The 27565-nt window shown below is 46.7% G+C and overlaps 1 protein-coding gene across 3 annotated transcripts in view; it reads left to right on the top strand.

Moving 5' to 3' along the window:
- Window positions 1-27565, top strand: part of SPTBN1 (spectrin beta, non-erythrocytic 1) — a 195927-nt gene that overhangs the window by 109018 nt on the left and 59344 nt on the right. For all 3 annotated transcript variants that reach the window (XM_003431278.5, XM_029071831.2, XM_029071832.2), the window contains one exon: window positions 13973-14124. In XM_003431278.5, the coding sequence (XP_003431326.2) occupies window positions 13973-14124 (152 nt within the window). The remainder of the gene's footprint in view (window positions 1-13972; window positions 14125-27565) is intronic.

The raw sequence follows: 27565 nt of genomic DNA, 5'->3' as shown, positions 1-27565 counted from the left end.
CTCAAGGTCACATAGCAGACTCCCAAGCCCGTGCTCTATTGATTAGGCCATTCTGCTCCCCTGTCAACTCTTCCCCCACCCCTCGCCCCTACTGGAAGCTGGTCTGAGGAGTGGTGCCCAGATGGCAGTGGGCACCACCTGGGCACGTTTTGCTTGGAGGACTTTGACTTCACTGCCTAGTAAGGCAACCCCATGACATCAAACATCCAGTTCACTGGCCAGACCTGGAGTCTCCTTGAACTTGAACTGGTGCCAAGGTTGCCAGGAGAAGTTGGCAACACACATGAGCCTGTGCCCTCTCCCTGACTCTTTCAGTGAAAGTGTTGTTTCTAAAAAGCTTGTTATTCCCATTAGAAATCCCTCACCAACCCCCAGTCTAAAAGAGTGTAAGTTCCTTGAGAGCAGGACTCAGTCTCCCAAGTGCTCAATACAGTGTTCTGTGCCTAATTGCTTAATAAGCACTACAGATAAAGAAGAATAAGATGGGAAGAGATTCTCCCCCCTCCCATCTTTTTTAAATCCACCAATTAAAAAATATCCTAAAGCCTTCAGTCTGCAGGCCTGATCTGGATGTCACATGAGCAAGTTGTTTTCCAATTTTAAATCTTGAATTTTTTTTTTAAGTTGGAAAGGGAGACTGCCCCCCCCCCCCAGCCCTCAAAAATTAACCCAGTGGAGTGGAGCCATGGGGTCTTGTTCTTTGGGGTGCTTGGGGTGGTCTTCTGTTAATTGCATGGCCACTTCATCAAGCCTGGAGTTTGCATGTGCATATGTTCATAATTACTGGGGCTTTGGCATTTAGGTTGCAAAGCCCTCATTGAAATATTCTTAGTTTTCAGACCCAGTGCAGTGTCCACAGCTAGACATCAGAGAGGTGTTTGTTAGGAGGGGACTTCATTCAATCGTATTTCATTCATTCAGTCATATTTATTGAGTGCTTACTGTATTCAGACCATTATACTAAGCATTTGGGAGAGTACAGTATGAATTGGCTGACAGAGTTTTCCTTTTCCTTTTTGGTATTCATTATTTTGGGCCTAATTTGGCCAATTTTCATGTTGTGTCATCCTATCTGTTATTTGTCAGAATTTTGGGATCCCAATGAACCATTTCCCTATCTCATTGTTTTCAAACACCGTGATAATTTCTGTACTAAAGTGGTACCCTATTCCCCATTGGACAGAATTATGTTCCATGTATTTCTTTGGGAGTGGATGATACCTTGATATTTCAGATGACAGTGTCTATAAAACATTCTTTCAGGGCCAGATATTTGAGCAAGAATGGCTCTGTCAGTGAAAAGCAGGCAGGCCTCTTGATGATTTTTCCTTCTTCCTTCCTTTCATTTTTGAAATGTTTCCATGTCTTCCTGTGGCAAGAATCTGTTCCAATTTCTTGTTGGGACAATGAATCACTGGTACCTTCCACACCTGATTAATAGGAGAACTGTCAGAAACTGTCGTGAGCAGCTGGGACTTGAGAAGTTGTCTATTATTGGATGCGCCATTCCCTCATCCGGGCATTTGTGTGAAAACACTGGGGCAGAACAAAATCCCGTACCCTGAAGGTCTGACAAAAAGTGGCTAATAGTTTGGGAAGAAAAGGCTGCTTTCCTGCCTGCCCTGTTGACCTGGATGCTTAAGATCCTGAGAATTCTGGGAAATAAGGAGATTGAATATCATAAGGAAAAGCCCTGAGCTTTAGGGTGATGGTGTTTGATTCCCTCCACGTTGTACTTAGCATTGTTCCAGGCAGCCTGGAATTGTGGATAATTTACCTTTTTGTGTATTATAGGGAAGAAAAGTAGGTTTGAATCCTTCCTCCCCCTGCCTCCCTCCCCCCAATCCCTGTGTTCCCTGAACCAGGAAAGTCAGGCCTTTTAGTGTTTAGACACTGTTTGACCTAAAATTCAAAAATTCATAAAATTCATCGTGACTCACTTATGTGCATTGAATGCCACTTGCCTCCTGTGTGACCATGAGCAAGTCACATGGTTTCTCTTTGACCCGGTTTCCTCATCTGTAAAATGGGGGATTCAGTACTTGTTATCCCTCCTAATTAGCCCGTGAGCCTCTTCTGAGACAGTGACTCCAATTTGATTACCTTGCTTAAGTAATACCAATGTTGTTGTTATTATTATCATCCTTGTACATGTTCTTCAGCTGCTATGAGTTCTTTAAAGTGATCAGCCCTCAGTGGTCTCTGATGCCTAACGTTCCTGCTTTGTCTAACTGTGACTTAATTTCCCCTTTCCCCCCGCCACCTCTTCTCCTGGTTTGTGTCTCTACTAATTTTAGCATGTGGTCTTAGTGGTTTACCCATCGAGAGATATTTGCTTGGGTTCAGAGACTGGTTACATGTTTCTAGATATTGCAAGTTGAAACAAGGAGTCACCTTTCATTAGAGGGAAATGCATTGGTCTCTGAGGAGAAGATGGCTAACACACTTCCTTTTCAAACATACTGGGAGCCAAATCGGAGTCCAAAGGAAAGGAATTTGACCCTAGGCCTGTCTTGATAGGGGCAGTGGATTGTAGCTGTCTCTGCTTTGTGGTAAGGGGCTTCTGGGCTGGCCATGAGAAAATACAGCATAAGAGAAAGAGCTTGAGACCCCCACCCTTCCCCCAATTAAAGTAGGTAAACTGTGGGTTCATTCATTCAGTCATATTTATTGTGAGCTTACTGTGTGCAGTGCACTATACTAAGGCTTGGGAATGTACAGTGTAACAATAGACAGACATATTACCTACCCACAAAGAGCTTACTGTCTAGAGGATCCCAAGAGGTTATTTTAGTTCAGTAACCAGCTGTATTTACTGAATGCCTGCCATAGGCAGACCATTGAATTAGGCACTTGGAATCATACAGTAAAAGTTAAAACTCTGTCCCTTCCCCCCCACTTGGAGGCAGAACTGTACCTAGAGAGCAGCGAGGCCTAGTGAAAAGAGAACAGTCCTGGGACTCAGATGACCTGTGTTCTAATCCTAACTGCTAATTGTCTTCTGTAAGACTTTGGGCCATCCACTTCACCTCACTTTGGGAAGCAGCGTGGCTCAGTGGAAAGAACCTCGGCTTCAGAGTCAGAGGTCATGGGTTTGACTTCCGGCTCTGCCACTTGTCAGCTGTGTGACTGTGGGCAAGTCACTTAACTTCTCTGTGTGCCTCAGTTACCTCATCTGTAAAATGGGGATTAACTGAGCCTCACGTGGGACAACCTGATGACCCTGTATCTCCCCCAGCGCTTAGAACAGTGCTCTGCACATAGTAAGCACTTAACAAATACCAACATTATTATTATTCTATGTGCCTCCATTTCCATATCTGTGAAAAGGGGATTCAACACCTGTTCTCCCTCCATCTTAGACTGCGAGACCTGTGTGGGACAGGGTCAATGTCCGAAGTGATTATCTTGTATCTATCCCAGCTCTTAGTACAGTTCTTGGCCCAGAGTAAGTGCTTAAGAAGTACCATTATTATCGTTATTTTATTACCTAACCACCAAGAAAGTTTGACTTTCTAGTCTTTTCTTAAATATCTTCAGAGGGAGACTTTACTGCCCCTCTTGTTGGCAGCCTGATCTTGTATTTAAACATTTTTACAATCAGGAAACTAACTCTTTGTGATGTCTAGCTGAAATCTCTCACTGTCATCTGAAACCATTTTTTTCCTGTCTTGTCTTCCTTAGAGGTAGAGAAGAGCTAGTCAGCGTTCTCCTTGAACCCTTTCTTTTCCAGGTGAAATAATCCCAATTTCTTACACTGTTTCCTTCTCTGCTCCCTCTCCAGATTCTCCGCCACCCTCTTAAAACAGTCCCACTGGACTGTGAACTCCATGAGGGGAAGAGATCATGTCTACCAACTCTGTTGTACTCTCCCAAGCACATAGTATAGTGCTCTCCCCACAGTAAGTGCTCATTAAATATATGAGAAGCAGGGTGACCTAGTGAAAAGAGCACAAGTCTGGGAGTCAGAGGACTTGGTTCTTATTTTGCTCCACTGCTTGTCTGCTGTGTTTACTGTAGGTCCTTGAGCAAGTTACTTAACTGCTCTGTGCCTCAGTTCTCTCGTCTGCAAAATGGGGGTTAAGATGGTGATCCCCACAATTAGCTTGTAGTAAGCATATAATAAGCAGGTGAAAAATACAATTTTAAAAAAGATTGATTGGAGGCTAAGGGCTAGCTTCCCTTGCTGATGTGAATGGCTCTTCCTGGACCTTGCATGGCACACCCTGATAGGACATTGTCATGAAACAATAGTTTTGGTCCTTTTTATTGGATCATATTGCATTCTTTAATTTATGATAATCTGTGACTTTGGTAGGGGAATTATTGTTTTCTCTAGAAATGTGGACCTTATGTCTCAGGACTGCAGTGAAATTAGTGAGTCTGATCCATTTCTCCATTAGAGAAGCAGCGTGGCTCAGTGGAAAGGGCACGGGCTTTGGAGTCAGAGGTTCAAATCCCAGCTCTGCTGCTTGTCAGCTGTGTGACTGTGGGCAAGTCACTTAACTTCTCTGTGCCTGTTACCTCATCTGTAAAATGGGGATTAAGACTGTGAGCCCCACATGGGACAACCTGATTCCTTTGTGTCTACCCCAGTGCTTAGAACAGTACTCTGCACATAGTAAGCGCTTAACAAATACCAACATTATTGTCTTAGATAATCCTCAGACAAATCCCAATTCTTCTTGATATTTCCTCTGAGGCTCCTGGAGGATGAAACCTTGCGTGGAAGCAAGGCTTTGAAAAGCAGAGGATATGCCTTTGTGACTGGATGTGAAACATGGTGACATTCTGGTTTCCGGGCATGTAGTAAACTCAGTTAACTTGCAACTCTGCCCAGTTTTGCTCTGGAAAATCGCAGGCAGTGAGTATGGAGCCCTGTCAGACCACAGGATAATGGCCCTCTGGTCCTGGCTGGATCAGGCTTCCCACTCCAGGCCCCCTCTAGCATAGGGACAGAAGTTCCCGGCATCATCTGAAAGGATCCGAAGAATCACAAGTGGGCAGAAACAATGCCCATGCTCAGAAATCCATGAACTCTCTCGGAGCCACATAGAACAATTCCATCCTCAACTGGGCCCAGCCTGGAACCATACAGAACGCTTGGAAGAGATATGAGTTTATCCACCATATTTCTCAGTGGTAGCAATGCGTTGGTTCCATCTAATCATCTTGGGCCAGGAACAGAAAGGGAGATATTTTAATTGAATTGGGAATGTTGCTGCTTCTTTGGGATTTTTTTTTAATGGCATTTGTTAAGCTCTTACTGTGTGCCAGGCACTGTAGTAAGCGCTAATCGGATTGGACACAGTCCCTGTCCCCCTTGGGGCTCCCAGCCTTAATCCCCATTTTGCAGATAGCGGTAACTAAGACCCAGAAAAGTTAAGTGACTTGCCCAAGGTCACACAGCAGACAAGTGGTGGAGCCGGAATTAGAAACCACATCTTTCTGACTCCCATGCCCAGACTCTGTCATCTGTGTGCCTTTCCTATCCCACTTCCCTCTCTCCTCCCCGCTCTAACCTCCCTAATTCCCCAGCGCCAGTCAGATAGGGCTGAGCTGAGTCTCTTGCTTTATGCTTTATTAGTTGTGTGTGTTGATATCCGGTTAAGCTATTAGGCAAAGTTCTTTAACTTAAATCCTATTTAATTACTAATCAGTCAGGGTAAATTGTAACAAGCAAACCCAAGGTGAAAAGCCTCCAGACTAATCATTTTGTCATGGGGCCTTCCGTCAAAAGATTAACTTCCTTCCTCTTGCAGTCTCAAGATAACAGTTTGGTTATGTATTATCAATACAGCCGTTGGGGCTGCTTCCGCTTTCCTGCTCTTTGTGCTTTTGCATGATGCTCTTTGGTCTGGACTCCAGGGAAATGAATGTTTTTGCAAGCTGCAAGATATTCTGGCCCCACCCATATTCTTTGTTTTCAACCGGGAGGCTTTTTTTGAAAGGCTAAAAATAGTGTGGGACGGATGTTGAGTTTAACTTGGGAGATATACATCGAACCCGCTCCAAAATCCAACGGTTTTCTGATCTCATAAGTCCTGTCTAGAAGTCACTCAGGGCCGGACAAGTGCCTTATACAGTTTCAGCTTTTCGGTAGAATCATTCGCCACATCACTGAATAAGGAGGCAGTTATTTCCATTCAGCTAGAATTCCCAACCGCTTAGGTAACTTGGTGCCCCGTTTAGTTTAAAAGACAGAAACACAGCTTAAAGATCTGTTGGTCGGTAAAAGACGAGAGGGCACAATTGCCTGAGAGAAGCCAGTTGAGAAATAACCAAGAAATATCGAGTAGGGGGTCTCGGTGATTGTGTGGCAAAGATGTTTTTACCATTCCATTCTCTCTTCTCCCTTTGATCCAGTGTCCTGCCATCTCCTTTGGCCTCCACTGTGGTTTGATTTAGAGTTTCTGGTTCAAAAGTCCTGGTTCGGGGGGCGTGGTGGTGCTCATGCTTCCTCTCGATTCTGTCCAACATTTTGCCCGTCTTGCTTTTGTTTGTCTCTTGGACGTTGCCCTCATTTCAACCCTTCTTCCTAATTTGAATCTCTGCTCCCGGGTCATCCCTCCCCCAAGCACTCTGTCCAACTGATATTCAGCTGGAAAGAAAATAGCGTGAGAGCCATCCATGTCACCCGAAGTTGCCACACGGAAATCAGAATTTGCCGCCATCTGGTGTGTCGGTCTCTATAAAATAACCCCAACAGGAAGCCCCAGCAGTGCAAAAACGGAAAGAGAAATATGCTTTTTTGGGATCTAGAAATAGCTGCCCTTTGTAATCGAAGAAGACACCAATGAGGTCAAGAAGAAGAAGATTGTAATGATAAAGGTATTTCCCAAGCACTCAACTAGGTATGATATGATCCTATCACACAGGCTCCTACATGGGGCTTTCAGTCTAAATGCAAAAGAGAGCAGGTACTTAATCTGTATTTTGCAAGTGAGGAAAAAGTGGCACAGAGGAAGTGAAATGACTTATCCAAGGTCTCCCAGCAGGGAGGGGGCAGAGCCAGGATTAGAACCCAGGTTCTCTGACTTCTAGGCCCGTGCTCTGTAGGCCACGCTGAGGTTTTCCAAGGGAAAGAGGAGCAATCACATAGTGAGGTTGATAACCCATCATCACCCAAAGACCTTTTCCCATCCCTCTCCCACCTCTGTAGCCGCAGGTGGATAACGTGAGTTGGCTTAGACAAATCCCTCCTGACACCACAGATTCCATTTTCTTTGCCTCTTGTTCCGATTGCCCTATGCATCCTTCATTGTCTTTTCCGGGTCTTTCATGGCCTCATACGCTTTCACCCCCATTTCTCCTTCCACCCTCTAGTCCTTTTTCCCCACCACCTGTTGTCCCAGGTAATGTTCAAACTCTGCTGCCAGGAGCGCTGCCTGAGCTGCAGCAGATGAGAGCGCTTAGTACAGTGCTCTGCACACATTTAACTCTCAATAAATATGATTGAATATGACTGAACTAAGTTGCAGCCCCCTGGTATGGCAGTGAGGTGGTGTGTTGTAGTGGAATGTACCCTGCAGAAACGATCTGGGCATGTCACTCCCCTTCTTAAACAACTCCAGTGGTTGCCTATCGACCTCCGCTCCAAACAAAAACTCCTCACTCTAGGCTTCGAGGCTCTCCATCACCTCGCCCCTTCCTACCTCTCCTCCCTTATCTCTTTCTACCGCCCACCCCGCACGCTCCGCTCCTCCGCCGCCCACCTCCTCGCCGTCCCTCGGTCTCGCCCGTCCCGCCGTCGACCCCCGGGTCACGTCCTCCCGCGGTCCCGGAACGCCCTCCCTCCTCACCTCCGCCAAACCGATTCTCTTTCCCTCTTCAAAACCCTACTTAAAAATCACCTCCTCCAAGAGACGTTCCCAGACTGAGCTCCTCTTCCCCCTCTACTCCCTCTGCCATCCCCCCTTTACCTCTCCGCAGCTAAAGCCTCATTTTCCCCTTTTCCCTCCGCTCCTCCACCTCTCCCTTCCCATCCCCACAGCACTGTACTCGTCCGCTCAACTGTATATATTTTCGTTACCCTATTTATTTTGTTAATGAATTGTACATCGCCTCGATTCTATTTAGTTGCCATCGGTTTTTACGAGATGTTCTTCCCCTTGACGCTGTTTAGTGCCATTGTTCTTGTCTGTCCGTCTCCCCCGATTAGACCGTAAGCCCGTCAAACGGCAGGGACCGTCTCTATCTGTTGCCGACTTGTTCATCCCAAGCGCTTAGTACAGTGCTCTGCACATAGTAAGCGCTCAATAAATACTATTGAATGAATGTACCCCTCTCTAGGTTGTAGGATTGTTGTGGGCAGTGAATGTTTCTAATAACTGTAGTATATGTTAAATGCTTGCTATGCGCCAGGATCCGTACTAAGCGCTGGGGTGGATACAGGCAAATTGGGCTGGACACAGTCTCTATTCCATGTGGGGCTCACAGTTCAACCCCCATTTTGCAGATGAGGTAACTGAGGCCCAAAGAAATGAAGTGACATGCCCAAGGTCACACAGACAAGTGACATAGCCAGGATTAGAACCCATGATCCTCTGACTCCCAGGTCTGTGCTCTGGCTACTACAACATGATCATCATTGTTACTGTTAATAACTGAGTGCGTGTGTGGCCGAAAAGGCTAATGCAGGATCCATAGTCCCGGCCACATTGGCTTCACAAAAAGGTTGTTCCTCGTTGTGTTGTTGTACTTAATGTATGACAGGAATGCTTGACACAGTCCTCCAAGAAGGCCAAGGGCAATGCCCTGCCCCTAAGATGACTGACCGCCCGGCCAGGGCAGGAGTCCCTGACAAGCCAGATCATGCTCTTCTCCAGCCCCATTTGGCCCCCCAGTGTTGCAGAGCAATTTTTTTCCCCCTCACCCTGGCTAAATCCCAATTCTTAGTTGTTGAGGCTTAGCGCTGTCCAGCTCCAAGGTATTGTCTCTGCCCAGCTTGATGGACATGGTTAGGGAAAGGACTATCTCTTCACGGAGCCAGCCAGCAGCCCTATCCCACCCCCAGCCGGCCGCGACTTGGGTTGGTCTGTTTCCCAGGTAATCCGTCCGCCATTTTCCTCCTCCACCCATGTCCCATCCCACTACTCTCCCACGCTTGTCAGAGAGGTAAGAGAGGGGCAGGGAGATCAGGCACTCAGCAGCTTCAGCTTGGGTCTGAACAGGCCTGTTTAGTTTGTTTATACATAAACAGCTTCAGCCTCCTGGCTGTAGGGGTTTTCACTGCCCCTCCCTTCTCCTCCTTCCTCTCCCTTCCCCTCCTTCTTGTCCTTATCTCCATACCAGCGCTGGAAGGAAATGGGGATGAGGGATTAAGGCAGTTCCCAGGATGGAGTTTCCAAGAAGCTGAGCCATGGAAAGGAGCCTGGACTGCCCTCACACCCCGAGGGAGGGGGCGGGGGTGGAGGGTAGGGGTAGATGGGGAGGGAGGAAAGGTGCAGGGGAGAGGAAGGGGAGAGAGACCCTAAATGGCACCCCTATATGCAGCACTGGGTCACCCAGCCCAGGATTCTGTCTCCAACTGTAACACTGAGGGATGGGGCTGTTGTGATTCCACAGAGTTCTTCTCCTCCTCCTCGCCCTCTCTGTTGTCTCTCTGACTCTGTCAGGAGAAGATGAGAGAAGGGAACTGAGAAAATGTGTGTGTGTGTGTGTGTGTGTGTGTGTGTGTGTGTGTGTGTGTGTTGGGGGGGGGCAAGAGAAGAGGAGGAGGAGAATTTTCTAGTTAAAGTGACAGCTCTACCCTCTTCTGGTTTGGTAAACTACTCCAGAGCTCGGCTACTACCTCCAAGAACTCCAGGGTTGTCCTTACGTTCCCCTCTGCTCTGCAGGAACAAACATTTTTCCCTGAGACCAGTCCAGGAGGACTTGGAGAGGAAGCCAGGGTTCCTTGGAGGGCACGGAGAACATCCAGGAAGGGACTGTCTTAGCCTCTTTGAAGCTCAAATTTTGAGCACCCGTCCCAGTTGATAGGCTGAAAGGAGCAGGGGTGTCTTTGTCATTATTCTCCCCAGAACAAACATTTATTAAGAGCTTACATGTCAGTCTTCTAAGTGCTGGGGTGATCATATGAAACATAAGACATGGTCTCAAGCCCACCCAGGGCTGGCTGTCTAAAAGGGGAAGGGGCACAGATGTAGAGATCAGAATTCAGTCAAAACCACCGTAAAACCTAAATCAACAATTACTGTTGCCTGAAAACAGGTGTCTCTTGTTCAGTTGGTCCATTAGCTGAAGAACAACTATTGGGCTGCTTTCTTAAGACTGTGTTGATGGAAACAAGGCTTTTATTTTGGTCTTAATGCTTGAGGAGTGGAGGTGTGATGAGACTGAAGCTTTTTATTAACAGCCTGTTAGTCTCAGAAAAGTCCTCTAGAATGGGATTACTGAAAAAAAATCTCGAATTGGTGGTATTTGTTAAATGTTGGTATTTGTTAAGCGCTTACTATGTGCCGAGCACTGTTCTAAGCGCTGGGGTAGACATAGGGGAATCAGGTTGTCCCACGTGGGGCTCACAGTCTTAATCCCCATTTTACAGATGAGGGAACTGAGGCACAGAGAAGTTAAGTGACTTGCCCACAGTCACACAGCCGATAAGTGGCAGAGCTGGGATTCGAACTCATGAGCCCTGACTCCAAAGCCCGTGCTCTTTCCACTGAGCCACGCTGCTTCTCATACTGATGCTGATACTCAGTTTCAATTAACCCTCATACAGTTAGTGTATACTAAATATTCTTAATGAAGAGCTACATAATAATAATTGTGATTTTCTTTAAGCAGTTATTATGTGTCAAGCATTATACTAAGCACTGGGGTAGATATAAAATAGGTCAGACAGAGTCCTTGCCCCACATGGAGTTCACAGTGTAAGTAGGAGGGAGAATGGGAATTTCTTTTTAAGTGGTATTTGTTAATCGCTTACTATGTGCCATGCACTGTTCTAAGCACTGGGGTAGATACGAGGTAATCAGGGTAGACCCAGTCCTTGTCCCATGGGGCTCAGAGTCTTAATCCCCACTTTACAAATGGGGAGACTAAGGCCCAGAGAAGTGAAGTGACTTCCCCAAGGGCATAGCCATAATATGAGTTCCCTGATTCCCAGGCCCCTCTTTCCACTAGGTCGCAGGCAGTCAGTCAGAGCTATTTATTGAGCGCTTACTGTGTGCAGAGTACTGGACTAAATGTCTGGGAGAGTACAATATAACAATTAACAGACACATTCCCAGCCCACAACACGAGTTTACAGTCTAGAGGGCTAGCTTACTGTCTTTAAGTAGGCAATGGTGAGCCCTCAAGGTTCACAGACAAGTTGAAATTGAACCAACAGTGGGATAATTCAGAGAAGCAGCGTGGCTCAGTGGAAAGAGTCCGAGCTTGGGAGTCAGAGGTCATGGGTTTGAATCCCGGCTCTGCCACTTGTCAGCTGTGTGACTGTGGGCAAGTCACTTAACTTCTCTGTGCCTCAGTTACCTCATCTATAAAATGGGGAGTAAGACTGTGAGCCTCACCTGGGACGACCTGATTACCCTGTATCTACCCCAGCGCCTAGAACAATGCTGTGCACATAATAAGTGTTTAACAAATACCAACATTATTATTACTATAATTCAGCAGCCGGTGTCTTTCATTTGTGCGCCATTTAAACTGTGTAAGTGTTCTACAGGTGTTCACGTTCGGCAGCCAAGATGCCTGAGGTGGGGGAGGGGTTTTCTGGGGATGGGGGCCTGAGGCTGAAACAGCTGCATGAGGTGACTCAACAATCCCACCAGCTGGACATACATGTGCTGGGCTCCGGAAACCCTGGGCTTGGCTGTTTTGTGATGGAGGCGATGGGCAAATTAATAGGCCCGTGATTATTATTTTTTTGTTCATGCATTTATCCAAGGGGCGTTCCCCAGCTAATTTCTACAGCCCACAGCACTTTACAGACACTGCAGTTATTATTAATAAAAAGATTAATGAATGTTTACTAGGTGCCAAACCCTGAGGTAAATACAGATTGCACACCGCCCCTGCCCTACATGAGGCTAGCAATCATATATCAATTTACATACTCCGTACACTTAATCATTCGTCCGTACTCTTGTGATTTTTGGTTGCTTCAAATTTTCCTCCTGCTCCTCATCATCAGTGGTATTTATTGAGCACCTGCTGAGTACCGGACACTGTACTAAGCATTTGAGAGGGTACCACAGAAGCAAGACCTATATTTTTGTTCTCCAAGAGCTGACAGTATGCTAGACAAACAGACCAAAATGCTGTAAATAGGTCAAGTGTATCAGGCTGGAACTGCTAAGGAAATGTTTGAATATGGACTAATTATACAATGGTAAATAAGCAGTGAATAGTTGACTATACAAATAAAAATATATACATCGGTACCTAAGCACTGAGTAGTTGAATATTCAAATACAAATATGCATAGGAACATAAACACTGAATAGGCAAATAAAAATATGCATAGGTACATAAGAGTTGGACAGGAATGTAATGTGCTTAGGATGGTGTAAGGTTCATGTGACTGGGGTGTTGTTCATTCGGTTGTATTTATTGAGCACTTTCTGTGTTCAATAGCTCTCTACTAAGCACTTGAGAGCATAATATAACAGTAAACACATTCTCTGCCCACAACGAGCTCACAGTCTAGAGGGGGGGACAGACATTAATATAAATAAATAACAGATATGTACATAAGTGAATAAAGGGAGCAAGTCAGTTTGATGCAGAAGGGAGTGGGAGAAGAGGAAAGGAGGGCTTAGTTAGGGAAGGCCTCTTAGAGGAGATGTGTTGTGAATTAATCCAGGGAAGTGGGATTTTTTTTGTTTCCTCAGGTTTTGGCAGGATGGGAAATTAGATAATACGCTTCTCAAGGACAGTACCATGTGTCTTGGACTGTTCTCGCCCAGGTGTTTAGCATAGGGCTCTGCATCCACTAGTCACTCAGTAAGTGTTCTTGTATGAGCAATTAAATTTCCACTCTGGTTTTGGCACTGTTTGCCTCTGGGCAGAGGAAGCAGCTTGTTGATCATTGAAGCTTGAGGGGTGGACTCTGATCTGATCCCAGGGCACCAAAGAGACACAGCAAACTGCACAGGGCTTAGTTTTGACTGTAACTATATTATATTAAAGAGCAGGATCGAAATAATAATGATGGTATTAAAGTGATTGTGCTAATCACTGGTGTAGATACAAGATAATCAAGTAGTCTTCGGTCATGTGGGCTTACAGTCTAAGCAAGAGGGAATAGGTATTAATCTCCATTTTACAGATGAGGAAACTGAGGCACAGAGAAGTGAAGTGACTTGCCCATGGTCATGCAGCAGACAAGTAGCAGAGCCAGGGTAAAAACTCACTTTTTTCTAACACTCAGCCTTGTGCTCTTTCCACATGGCCACAATGCATCTCAAACCTGCAGAGAGCATCTTGGCCATCTCCCCAGCTTTGGAAGCAGCATGGCATAGTGGTTAGACCACAGGCCCAGGAGTCAGAAGGTCATGGGTTCTAATTCCGGCTCTGCCACTTGTCTTCTGTTGGACTTCGGGCAAATCACTTCCCTGCTCTGTGCCTCAGTTATCTCATCTGTAAAATGGGGATTGAGTCGGTGACTGAGTCCATCCCAATTTACTTGTATTCACCTCAGCACTTAGTACAGTGTCTGGCACATAGTAAACACTTAAGTACCACAATTATTATCAATTATTATTATTATTATTGGAGAGAAAAGAAAAGGAGGGACGGGGGGCAGTATAGGTAAGAGAGGTCGCAGTCTTCTACTTTTAGTGATTTGAGATCTTTCAGTTCCTCCAAAAAAGGATGGTAACTACTCTGAGGTGATTCAGTTACCAACAACAATAATAATAATAACCAAAAAAATATATATACTGAGAGTATTTGTGCCCAGTTATGCTGGGCTGAAAACTTCTGTGGTTGGTTTGGAGTCAGACCAAACTCTTTCTTCTCCCAGATGAGCGGGAAGCAGTGCAGAAGAAGACGTTCACCAAATGGGTCAACTCACACCTGGCTCGGGTGTCTTGCCGAATCACCGACTTGTACGCCGACCTGCGCGATGGACGGATGCTCATCAAATTGCTCGAGGTTCTGTCCGGAGAGAGACTCGTAAGTGACGGGCAGCCCCTCTTTCCGCCTCCTTTGCCTTGCTTTGTTGTGAAAGTGTTTTGTGTGTGAGTGCGAGCATGTGTCTAGAATTTCTAAGAGCTTTATTTTACCTATTAAGGAGATAATCTAATGGGAACAATGGCAACTTCCAAGGGACTTAATAATAATTGTGGCATTTGTTATGCGCTTGTTGTGTGACAGGCACTGTACTAAGCACTGGGGTTAATGCAAGCAAATTGGGTTGGACACAGTCCCTGTCCCACATGGGGCTCATAGCCTTAATATGGTTTGGGGAACGTGCCATTTTAATTCTCTGAGCCTTTCATCGAAAGCTTTTTATTGAATGTGCTCTGGAAGTTTCTTGGCACATAAGAAGTACAAAACATTGACTGACTCTCCAGAAACTTAAAATCTAGGGAAGGGAACAGGATGAATATAACTATCCATCCATAAATAAAGCTTTGTGCAACACAAATGACTGGAGCATAAGTACATGGAAATATTTGGGAAATAGAATGACAGAGACCTATTCAAAACAGTGCATACGTGACAGAGTCGAAATCCAAATGCCTGAAATCACTTTTGGCTAGCGTCTTTCTAAACACCCACTGTGGGAGCCACAGAAGTACCGAAGTTCCCTTCAGCGATCAGGTGGAATGGAGCCGTGCAAGCTCCAGTCGGAAAAAGTTTTGCAGAAGGGATTTTGGTGGCGTCCTTACATAATAGTAATAGTACTTGTTAAGCATTCACTTTGTGCAAAATACTATCCAAGCTCTGGGGAAGATAATCAGGATGGATATAGTCCTTGTCCCACAAGGGGCTCCTAGTCTAAGTGAGGAGGATTTAATCCCCATTTTACAGATGTGGTAACTCAGTCATAGAGACTTGCCTCAGGTCACTTAAATACCCATTAAGAAGAGATTGAGCTTGTGTGGGGCAGACCCCGGGCTCTAAGCTAACCGGCCCACTGAACCACTGGGGGAATTTAGAAAGAGAGGACCCTACGTGTTCACATCAAGCCTGGACGAGGTTAACCAGCCGCCTTGTCCCCGCGCACCCTGGGCACTGGAGCCTGGTTCCTACCACGTTGCCCCTGGGCAGCCGTCCTGCTTGCCGTTCTTTCCGTGTGGATGGCATCTCTCCTCTTCCCGTTTCCCAGAGTCCCCCTGCGGGCTCTGACATGACTTCTCTTTATGGAGCTTAAGTTTTAGCAGCTCCAACGGTTGCCCTAAACTGACCCAACAGGTTTGAGGCCCGGTTCCAGCAGAGAGGGAGGAGTCGCTAGGGTTGGGGGACTGGGCCTGAATCTTGAGGAGGGGGGTCCTGCCACAGCGGAGACATCATCAGGAAAATATGGGGGTTGGCAGACCTGTCCAGAGGCCTTATTTTAACTTTTGTCCCCACCTCCTTGCACCCACATTTTTATCTGCCTTTATTCATTCATGCAATTGTATTTATTGAGTGCTTACTGAGTGCAGAGCACTGTATTAAGCTCTTGGTCTTGGTATGACAATACAACAATAATCAGACACATTGCCTGCCCAGAACAAGCTTTACTTAGCGTGCACCTTTGACCCCAAGCCAGACCCCGGATCCTTCTCCCACTCCTATTATTAGCGTTCGGAATGTATGATCTCTAAGCCATTACCTGTGGGAGTTGATTTTAGGATGTCTGGTCTGCTTTCCTGGAGGGTTGTTATAAACAGGGTAGAGCCTGCAGGCTGGTTTTCTTTCCCTTCCTGCCTTGCCTTTCCTTCCTTGCCGTATTGTGAACTATCCCCTGAAGAAGACAATGCAGATGGCTCCAGAGTGAGCCTTGTATAGGTTGCTTGTTTTCTTCAGTGTCTGGGTTCAATTTCCTCCTTTCCTCTGCCAGTTTGAATGACAGGCCACATCCTTGGAGAGGCAGCTCCTGTAGGAAGTGAAGACTAGTCAGTTATTTGTACTTATTGTGTGCAGAGCACTGTATTAAGCTCTTGGGAGAGTACAGTATAAGAATATTGTGTGGTGAAAAGGGTGGGTAAGGAGCATCCTCACCTGCCCTTTCCTGCTCGGAACTGGCATGCGTCTTGGAAAGGAGGCTTTTGTTCTGGAGGGCTGCTCAGGGCAGGGCAGGAATGGGACCTGGAGGGACATTCGAAACGCCATTTTGGAAGGAGGCTGGAGAAAGTAGCGCCTCTCCCCTAACGTTGTCGGCCTCCATTTCCCCCAGTTCTCTATCTTTTCTATCCAGCCACTTTAGGAGATGGGAGTAAATGACTTACTTAAGGAAGACTTGTTAATCTTGTCCTATTAGTAAGACATCACTTTGTTAGTTGGTAACTAAACAGGGCCTAGTGCTTTTTTTAAATATATAGTGGTATTTGTTAAGCACAGGGTAGATACAAGCTAATCAGGTGGGACATTGTCCATGTCCCACATGGTACTCACAGTCTTAATCCCCGTTTTGCTAATGAGTCCTTCTCTAAGTTTACTCAACATAGGAGCATCAGAACAATTGCCTTCTGGATCCCAGAGAAAAATAAGTCAAAACTCTCGTAGCCTCTACTACTTTGTCTTTCAGACAGTCAGCAGGAACCCATGAGGTATCCCACTGATTTACTCAGTGTAAGCAGCAGAAGTCTTCTCAGGAAATTCAAATGACCCCCACCCTGCCCATCTTTTCCTTCCTCCCAGCATTCACCTCAAACCTCACCCCTTCGGTGACTTTACAGAACCTTGGCCTCCACCCTACATTTTAGCTGGCTTCAACTCCCTGGGGGTATCATTAGCTGTAATAATATTTTTTGAATGCCTACTGTGTGGCACTATTCTAAGCGCTTGGGAGAGTGCCCTAGAGTTAATTCTAATTCTTGCTAGTCAACAGCCATTTAAGACACACTCCCTGGCCACAAGGAGCTCAGTCTAATGGAGGAGTTCATAGTGTAGAGACCTCTGGATTCAGAGAGGTGAAGTATCGAGTTATGGACCAAAAATAATAGGGTCTTAGGACCTCTGGGAGAAAAAGTTCTTCCTGAGGAACTTATAAATCTATTTTGGTGATCTGCCGAGAAGGACTCCCATCAGAGTTGCCCTCGGTTTAGCAGTAAATTAGCTGAGGAAAACATGAATAAACAAAGCACCGGCCAGCGAATTGCTTACTTGCCCCCAGAGCTGGGTCAGAGAAGCGTGTGAAATAGAAGGAAATGTAACGGGCCAGCCATGATGGATGAACGCAGGGATTCGTCTCTCCCTGTTGGCTGCAAGTTGGGTATTGACAGCACCACTTGTCACCTGAATCCAGTTAATCTGCCTGTCAGACTTCCAGCTCTGTGCAGAGGGCCAGTGAATACTAATATTAGCAGTTGTGTTATTTAAGAGCTTACTATATGCCAAGCACTGCACTCACTGTTGGTAGACACAAAGTATTCAGGTCAGACACAGTTTCTGCCCCAACTGTGTTTCACAGTCTAAGTATGGGGAAGAACTATTGAATCCCCATTTTGCAGATGAGGGAACTGAGACCTGTAGAAGGGAAGTGACTTGCTAAAGGACACTCAGCAGACAAACCTTGGATCTGGGATTAGAACCCAGGTCCCTTGACTCCAAGACCTACATTTTTTCCATTCTGCCACCCTGCTGCTTTACCTAAGCTTGTCGTGGGCAGAGAATACGTCTGTTATATTGCTTTGTAGTGCTTTCCCAAGCACTTAGTACAGTGCCTTGCACCCAGGCTCAGTAAATGTGATTGATTAATTGCCTACCTCGGGAGATCATAAATAAAGAATCAGTTCTTACAGTCGCTGTGGGGGCATCAGGCCATATAAGTCTCAAGGCCAAGGCAGTCCCTGGCTCGGGGACACAGTGCACAAGTCAAACACCATCCTGTGACTTATGTAGTGTGTCCCTCAGGCCCAAGAGCAGTGCTCTGCAGGCAGTAGATGCTCCATAGATGCGGAAGCCGCCAAGGGAAAAGTCGGTGGATTATGTAAAAGTTCTGTTTCCTGACTTTCACCGGGGAAATCTCTAAAGCTTTATTACTGCTGAAAGCCCGTCGCTTGTATTGTACAAGCAGGTGCCTACTGGAAAGCCAGTCTAGTTCCTGTATTGTGTTAGAGAAAAAGAGATTAGAAGGATTTAAAACCCATTCTTTCCCTTCAAGGGGTGTAAATTACCGACATTTTAAAACATATTAGCCCCACCTGGAATAAAACTCCTGGCCCGTGACTCCATCTAGATTGTGGGCGGGTGATCCAGTTCTAGTTCTTTGTTCCATCTTCTCCATCTTAGAAAGCCGATTGCACAAGTATGTGAACTCTGGGCGTTCCTTTGTCTGATCTCACCCAGGTGGCTCTCGCAGAGTGAAGCTGCTGATGGGGTGAGGGCCAGGTTCACCAGGGGAGGGGGGACTGGCAGATGTTACAGTTTATTAGAGATGGGCAAAGGGAAAAGAGCAGAGACCCAGGAAAGATGAAGAAATACTGGTCGAAACCTGAAGGGACTCTACCTGTCGCCTTCAAGGGTCCTTGGCAGACAAGGTCTAGGAGCAGCTCAGTCGGCTTCCTTCTGCCTAGTCTCACTCTTCTCCCACTACAGTCCAGCCCGTGGGCTTCCGCTCCTCTAACACCGGCCAACTCACTGTATCTCGCTCTTGGTTCTCTCACCTTTAACCCCTTGCTCACGCCCTCTCCCTCTTCATAGCTGTCAGACAGCCTCTCTCTCCCCATCTTCAAAGCCCCCTAAAATCATATCTCGTCTAGGAAACCTTCCCTGATTAATTCCTCATTTCCCCCGCCCAATTCTCCCTACCTTCTGCACTGTCCACACACTTGGATCCATAGCCACTAAATACTTTGATACACAGCACACCTCCACCATCAGTGATATTTTTTGAGCGCTTTCTGTGTGCAAAGCACCATACTGAGCACCTGGGATTGTACAATACAACCGAGTTGGCAGGCATGTTACCAGCGTTTTTGGGCATCTCTGTAGATCTGAAGCTTATCACAATCTACAAAACCATGCCTGCTCACGCAATCCCCTCCCTGAACCCCCCTCCCCAAAACAACAACTACCAACGACTCTCCTTCATATTCCTCCTTCCCTGTGCCTCTCCCACTTCTCCAAGAGCATTCCTAAAACCGGGGCTGTTTGTTTTACTGAGTTTCACCACTGCAGTATGGGATTCAAGAACTCTGAGCTCTCCAGCTATCACGGGATGAGTTTCTCGGGTACTTAATGTTGTCTTTTGCCACATCTTCCCAATTACCAAAGACCTAATTATCCGCCCTTCTTACTGTCATTCTAATAATAATAACAGTTACTGTGGTGTTTTTAAATTATGATGATTATTATTGTACTTGTTAAGAGATTACTGTGTGTCAGCAACTATATAACGTGCTGGGGTAGATAAAAGTCTCTGCACTACATGGGGCTCTCAATCTAACCCCCTCCACTCTACCGAGACTGCTCTCTCTAAGGTCACCCATGACCTCCTTCTTGCCAAATCCAATGGCTCCTACTCCATTCTGATCCTCCTTGACCTCTCTGCTGCCTTTGACACTGTCGACCATCCCCTCCTCCTCCGTACCTTATCTCACCTTGGCTTCACGGACTCTGTCCTCTCCTGGTTCTCCTCTTACCTCTCTGGCCGATCATTCTCGGTCTCCTACGCTGGAGCCTCCTCCCCCTCCCATCCTTTAACTGTTGGAGTTCCTCAAGGGTCAGTTCTTGGCCCTCTTCTGTTCTCCATTTACACTCACTCCCTCGGTGAACTCATTCGCTCTCACGGCTTTGACTACCATCTCTACGCAGATGACACGCAGATCTACATCTCCGCCCCTGTCCTCTCCCCCTCCCTTCAGGCTCGCATCTCCTCCTGCCTCCGGGACGTCTCCACCTGGATGTCTGCCCGCCACCTAAAACTCAACATGAGCGAGACTGAGCTCCTCATCTTCCCTCCCAAGCCCGGTCCACTCCCAGACTTCTCCATCACCGTGGATGGCACGACCATCCTTCCCGTCCCGCAGGCCCGCAATCTCGGTGTCATCCTTGACTCGTCCCTCTCGTTCACCCCACACATCCTATCCGTTACCGAGACCTGCCGGTTTCACCTCTACAATATCGCCAAGATCCGCCCTTTCCTCTCCACCCAAACGGCTACCTTACTATTACGGGCTCTCGTTATATCCCGGCTAGACTACCGTGTCAGCCTTCTCTCTGACCTCCCTTCCTCCTCTCTCGCCCCGCTCCGGTCTATTCTTCACTCCGCTGCCCAGCTCATCTTCCTGCAGAAACGATCTGGGCATGTCACTCCCCTTCTTAAACAACTCCAGTGGTTGCCTATCGACCTCCGCTCCAAACAAAAACTCCTCACTCTAGGCTTCAAGGCTCTCCATCACCTCGCCCCTTCCTACCTCTCCTCCCTTCTCTCTTTCTACCGCCCACCCCGCACGCTCCGCTCCTCCGCCGCCCGCCTCCTCGCCGTCCCTCGGTCTCGCCTATCCCGCTGTCGACCCCCGGGTCACGTCCTCCCGCGGTCCTGGAACACCCTCCCTCCTCACCTCCGCCAAACTGATTCTCTTTCCCTCTTCAAAACCTTACTTAAAACTCACCTCCTCCAAGAGGCCTTCCCAGACTGAGCTCCTCTTCCCCCTCTACTCCCTCTGCCATCCCCCCTTCACCTCTCCGCAGCTAAAGCCTCATTTTCCCCTTTTCCCTCTGCTCCTCCACCTCTCCCTTCCCATCCCCACAGCACTGTACCCGTCCGCTCAACTGTATATATTTTCGTTACCCTATTTATTTTGTTAATGAATTGTACATCGCCTTGATTCTATTTAGTTGCCATTGTTTTTACGAGATGTTCTTCCCCTTGACGCTGTTTAGTGCCATTGTTCTCGTCTATCCGTCTCCCCCGATTAGACTGTAAGCCCGTCAAACGGCAGGGACTGTCTCTATCTGTTGCCGACTTGTTCATCCCAAGCGCTTAGTACAGTGCTCTGCACATAGTAAGCGCTCAATAAATACTATTGAATGAATCTAACTAGGAGGGAGTACTCTCAGCGCTTAGTACGGTGCCTGGCACATAGTAAATGCTTAAGAAATACCATAATTTTCATTAGTATTATTATTAGGTTCTAATCCTAGCTCCGCCACTTGTCTGCTGTGTAACCTTGGGCAAGTCATTTCACTTCTGTGCCTCAGTTACCTCATCTGTAGAACAGGGATTAAGACTGTCAGTCTCAAGTGGGAATTGGACTGTGTCCAGTCTGATTAGCTTGTATCTACCCAAGTGCTTATTACAGTGCGTGCCACAAAGTAAGCATTTAATAAATACCATTACCACTGAATGACTGATAGGTGAGAATACCCAAGTCCCCCATTCAAAGCCCTACTGAAAGCTCACCTCCTCCAGGAGGCCTTCCCAAACTAAGCCCCCCTTTTCCTCTGCTCCTCCTCCCTATCGCCCTGACTCCTTCTGCTCTACCCCCCACCCCACAGCACTTGTGTATATATATACATATTTGTTTATTTTATTAATGGCGTATATATATATAACTCTTTATATTGATGTTGCTGATGCCTGTTTACTTGTTTTGATATCTGTCTCCCCCTTCTAGACTGTGAGCCCTTTGCTGGGTAGGGATTGTCTCTATTTGTTGCTGAATTGTACTTTCCAAGCGCTTAGTACAGTGTTCTGCACACAGTAAGTGCTCAATAAATACGACTGAATGAATGAAGTCACCTAGAGTAAGCAAATAGGGTGTGTTGCACCACCTCCCCCACCCCGGACTTTTTAACCCTCCCTGATCCAGCCCTCAGTGAGAGTAGTTTGGCTGTGGCAGATGGAGAGATTTCAGAAAACTCTGTCTGGAATTTCCCAAACTGCCCCACCCAGGCCTGAGGGGTTTTGGAGGTGGGGGGAGGGTTTGGTTAAGTGCTGGGATCTGTCTTTTATGCAGAAAATATTCCTATTTGCTGAGAGGTGGCCCTGCGGGAGGTGCCACTGACTTCTTTACATTTTGAAAGGGAGAATTTTCTGCATTTGCTTTTAAAATGTGTGCTCCTGTGGAACGAGAAGTCAAAGTTCCAGAAGCAAGGTCCTCCAGTGTCCCAGCCCTGGAAGGCTCCAGTCAATCAATCAATGAATCAATGGGATTTACTGAGCGCTTACTATGTGCAGAGCATGGTACTAAACACTTGGGATAGTACAGTACAGCATTCAGCAGAATTAGCAGACACACTCCCCGCCCATAACAAGGTTACAGTCTCTGGTCGTCTTGTCAGTCAGTGGTTATTTTTAATAATAATAATAATAATCACAATAGTGGTTTTTGTTAAGCACCTGCTATCTGCCAAGGGCTGTTCTAAATTCTGGGATAGATGCAAGGTTATCAGGTTGTCCCACGTGGGGCTCACAGGCTTCATCCCCATTTTACTGATGAGGGAACTGAGGCACAGAGAAGTTAAATGACTTGCCCAAAGTCACACAGCTGACAAGTGGCAGTGCTGGGATTAGAACACACGTCCTCTGACTCCCAAGCCCTTTCCACTAAGCACCTATGCAGAGCACTGTACTAAGCGCTGGGTAGAGTCCAGTATAACACAGTTGGTAGACACGTTCCCTTGCTCACAATGAGCTTACAGTCTTCAGCGTTGTGAGCCCACCATCAGATTTCCATCACTGGAAGTTGGAAGGCTGATGCTCTCGGATAATGGGAAGGTTTACCGAAGGTTCGAGGGTCAGGGGACGTCTCTCGTGCCCCCCTCTCTGAAATCTGCCCCCTGAAGTTCTTCTGTCCTATTCTGTAAACCCTTTTCCCCACAGATAATTGGCTGATTAGTAGTCAGGGGAGGGAGAAGCAGTGTGAGGCTAGTGAAAAGAGCCTGGGCCTGGGAGTCAGGGGACCTGGGTTCTCATCCCTCCTGTGTTACTTGCCTGCTGGACAATCTTGGGCAAGTCACTTCTGTGCCTCAGTTTCTTCACCTGTAAAATGGGGTACTCCCCATTGGACTGTGAGGCTCACGTGGGATAGAGACTGTGTCTGACCTATTTTCTTGCATCACCTCTAGTGCTTGGCACAGGGCTTGGCACTTAGTAAGCACTTAACACATCACAGTCATTTATTATATGAACTTAAATACCATAAAAGTATTCTTGAGATAACTGAGTAACTCACAGCTGTAGTGTCCTTGAGTTCAGCCATCATTGATAATGTGTATGTGTGAGATTGAGAGAGAGAGAGAAGCATTGTTCTAAGCACTTGGGTTGGTACATGTTAGTCCCCGTCCCTCATGGGGCTCACAGTCTTAAAAAAGGAAGGAAAACAGGAATTGAATGCCCATTTTGCAGGAAACTGAGGCCCGGAAGAGTGAAGTGATTGCCCAAGGTCACACAGCAGGCAAGTGGTGGAGTTGGAATTAAAACCCAGATCCCCTGACTCTCAGGCCCTTGGCTGTATCCATTAGGCGATGCTGCTTGACCGCTTACTTTATGCGAAGCACTTAATCAGCTCTCCTCATCTTATCTTGCCTCACTTAATTTCCTCCTACATACCAGCCCCCACCCTATTCACTGTACCTTAATCTCATCTTTCTCACCACTTACCCCTAGCTCAAATCCCGGTGCGGGCAGGGATTGTCTCTCTGTTGCTGAACTGTACTTTCCAAGCACTTAGTACAGTGGTCTGCATACAGTAAGGGATCAGTAAATACGATTGAATGAGGGAATAAGTCGATCATATTTGTTGAGCGCTATGTACGGAACACTGTACTAAGCGCTTGGGAGAGTACAATGCAACAATTAGCAGCAGACACGCTCCCTGCCCATAACATAATCTTCTGGTGTTTAGTACAGATAAGAGTGTGGTTTAGTGGGTAGAGCACAGGCCTAGGAGTCGGAAGGATTTATTTTACAGTGCTCTCAAAACAGTAGGCACTTAATAAATAGCATTGATGGATTGAGTGTGTCTTGGGCTCTCTGAAGAACCCAGGTGCTTTCCCTCCCCTCACCCCAGGGTTGTCCCACTTCATTTCAAAGGCTCTGGGATTGAACCACCTGGATAAAGCAGATGTGTTGAATAGTACCTCTCCCTGGCTAGGAAAGGACAATTTATCGGTAAAGCCTGGTGGAATGTTCAGTTTACTCAGTTTGTCCTCAGGGAGGGGAGGTGTGGCGAACCTTTCCCCTTTTAATTAGGCAAATTGGTCAGTTCTTCCAGAAGCTGAAAGAAAGCTCTTAGGCCAGATTGAGAAGCAGCATGGCCTCATGGAAAGAGCACAGGTTTAAGAGTCAGAGGACCTGGGTTCTAATCACGGTTCTGCCACATGTTGTGGCCAAATTGTACATTCCAAGAGCTTAGTACAGTGCTCTGCACATAGTAAGCACTGAATAAATACGATTGAATGAATGAATGTCTGCTGCGTGACCTTGAGCAAGTTACTTGACTTCTTCGTGCCTCAGTTACTTCATCTGTAAAAAGAGAATTAAAGCCCTGAGCCCCTTGCGGGACATGGATGGTGTCCAACCTGATAATCTCTTATCTGCCCCAGCGCTTAGTACAGTGCCTGGCACCTATTACTGCAATACACTATTTTAAAAATTTGTCCCAGGAGAAAATATTGTCAGAGATTTCTATCTAGCCCCAGTTCTGGACCAAAGGGTCCTGTGCCATCGCCAACCTCTCCCATAAACCCTCTGCCTGCCTGATCCCAGAAGGACATCAAGGAGTGAGAGGGTGGCGTGGCCAGGTACCAAACGGGCAGAGAGAGAACTCCTAGAGTTCTCAAGTGCTTAGTACAGTACTCTGCACACAGTAAGTGCTCACTAAATACTGTCGATTGAGCCTAGAGGAGGAGTGGTGGGAGCAACCGCATGGCCTCGTGGAAAGAGCTTGGGCCTGGGTTCTAATGCCAACTCTGCCAGTTGCTTGCTGTGTGACCTTGGGCAAGTCATTTAACTTGTGTGTGTTTCAGTTCCCTCAAATGTAAAATGGGGATGAAAATGCCTGTTCTCCCTCCTACTTAGATTCTGAGCCCCATGCAAGGGCAGGGATTGTGTCTGACTTGAACTGTAACTAACCCCAGTGCTTAAAACAATTTTTGACACATAGTAAAAGCTAAACAAATATCATAAAAAAAGAAAGCAGTGGAATGCTGGGGAAGAAGGGTGAGACTTCTCGCCTTCTTTATCCAAGGGAGCAAATGGGGGAAGACTCATCTCTCTCTGGGGATCTACTTGTCTGCTGTGTGACCTTGGGCAAGTCACTTCACTTCTCTGGGCCTCAGTTACCTCATCTGTAAAATGGGGATTAAGACTGTGAGCCCCATGTGGGACAACCTGACTACCTTGTCAGGTTATATATTTAGAACAGTGCTTGGCACATAGTAAGCACTTAACAAATACCATAGTTATTATTATTATTAGATAGTGGTTAGTGTTCCTTTGGGTACATTCCCCCACCCCCACCCCCACTGGTCTCAAACGGGAGAGATATGAGGGTAGGGAGAGCCAGTAACAGACATAAAGTGAGACATGAACCAATAGAAACATCAAATAATAATAATAATGGTATTTAAGCGCTATGTGCCAAGCACTGTTCTAGGCTCTGGGGGAGATACAAGGTAATCAGGTTGTCCCACATGGAGTTCACAGTCTTAATCCTTATTTTCTTTCAATCGTATTTACTGAGTGCTTACTATGTACAGAGCAATTTTTTGATGAGGTAACTGAGGCACAGAGAAATAAGTGACTTGTCCAGTCACCCAGCTGAAAGCAACCCCAAATACAAGGCCCTTGATAGGGACCACTTTGGGGTAGGGCCTTTGGGTTTTTTTGGTTTTTTTTCTCCTAATGGTTTTTCTTGAGCACTTACTATGGCCAGGCACTGTACTAAATGCTGAGGTAGTTACAGGATAATCAGGTTGGGCACAGTCCATATACCACAAGGGGGTTAACGGTCTTAATCCCCATTTTAAGGGTAAGGTAACTAAGACCCAGAAAAGTGAAGCGACATAGGCAGGTGGTGGAGCTATGATTAGAACCCAGGTCCTTCTGACTTCCAGGTCCATGCTCTATCTACTAGGTCACCTTGCTTCTCCTTGGTGCCTCCAAGGTCTTTGGTGTCAGATTGGGTTCCCTGGGTTTAGAACACATCCCCGGACCTGTGCTTTCCTTAGAGTGGAAACAAATTACGTGGCTCAGTGGAAAGAGCACGGGCTTGGGAGTCAGAGGTCATGGGTTCAGATTCCAGATCTGCCACTTGTCAGCTGTGTGACTGTGGACAAGTCACTTAACTCCTCTGTGCCCCAGTTACCTTATCTATAAAATGGGGATTAAGACTGTGAGCCTCACATGGGACAACCATGTATCTACCCCAGTGCTTAGAACAAGTGCTCTGCACATAGTAAGCGCTTAACAAATACCAACTTTATGAAATTAGCAAGGGCCCCCCCAGCCCACCCGGCATTTCATTTCCAGTGTTTCAGAGGACCCCCTCCCTCTCCCCTCCGCCTGTGCTGGGAAGGGTGAAGGTGGTGTTATCTCTTGCTGTGGGCAAGAACCTGTGGGTTTGGTTTCCTGTTGGTTGTTAGGTCCCTTAGGGCGTGACTGTTGTTTTCCTCCATGGGGCATGTCTTTAACCACTCCCTGAAGGCATTCACTGACTTCACTGTGGTTTAGAATTTCCACCCTCCAGTTCTTTTCTCTTGAAGTATAGGGTGAGGGGGGAACCAGACATTCCCTTTGCCCGGCCTCTGAGGACCTGGGCTCTAATCTCGGTTCTGCCGCATTATCTGCTGGGTGACCTTGGGCAAGTCACCTAACTTCTCTGTGCCTCAGTTACCTCATCTGTAAAATGAGGATCAAGATTATGTTCCCCATGAGGCTGATCACCTTGTATCTTCCTTAACACATAGTACAATGCTTGGCATATAGTGAGCACTTAACAGATACAATATTAGTATTTGTATTGGTGGTATTATTTGGGGAGAACTTCACAATATATGGGTTAGGGCCTGTGGACTATCTGGGTTTATATTTAATCTGGTGCTTTTTCAATTTTTTTCCCTGTATTCATTAAGCACTTACTGTGTTAAATGCTAAGGTAGATACAAGTCAGACAGATTGGACACAGTCCCTGTCCCCCATGGGGCTCACAGTCTTAATCACCAATTTGCAGATGAGGAAACTGAGGCCCAGGGAAATAAAGTGACTTGCCCAAGGACACATTCAGGTCCTCTGCCTCCCAGGCCTGTTCTCTTTCCAATAGGCCACACCACCTCTTAATAATTGGCATAACTAATCAATTCTTTTTTTTCCAATTAATTTTGCCATGCCAAGCAACCTCTCTGGATTGGCGCCACCTCTCTTCAGTTACCTCATCTGTACGGTGGGAATTAAGACTATGAGCCCCAAGTGAATTAGGGACTGTGTCCATCAGGATTACCATGTATCTACCCCAGC

This window comes from Ornithorhynchus anatinus, chromosome 9 (genome assembly GCF_004115215.2).
Source record: "Ornithorhynchus anatinus isolate Pmale09 chromosome 9, mOrnAna1.pri.v4, whole genome shotgun sequence".
In the NCBI taxonomy this organism is placed as follows: domain Eukaryota; kingdom Metazoa; phylum Chordata; class Mammalia; order Monotremata; family Ornithorhynchidae; genus Ornithorhynchus; species Ornithorhynchus anatinus.
This window is presented reverse-complemented; position numbering and strand designations above follow the sequence as displayed.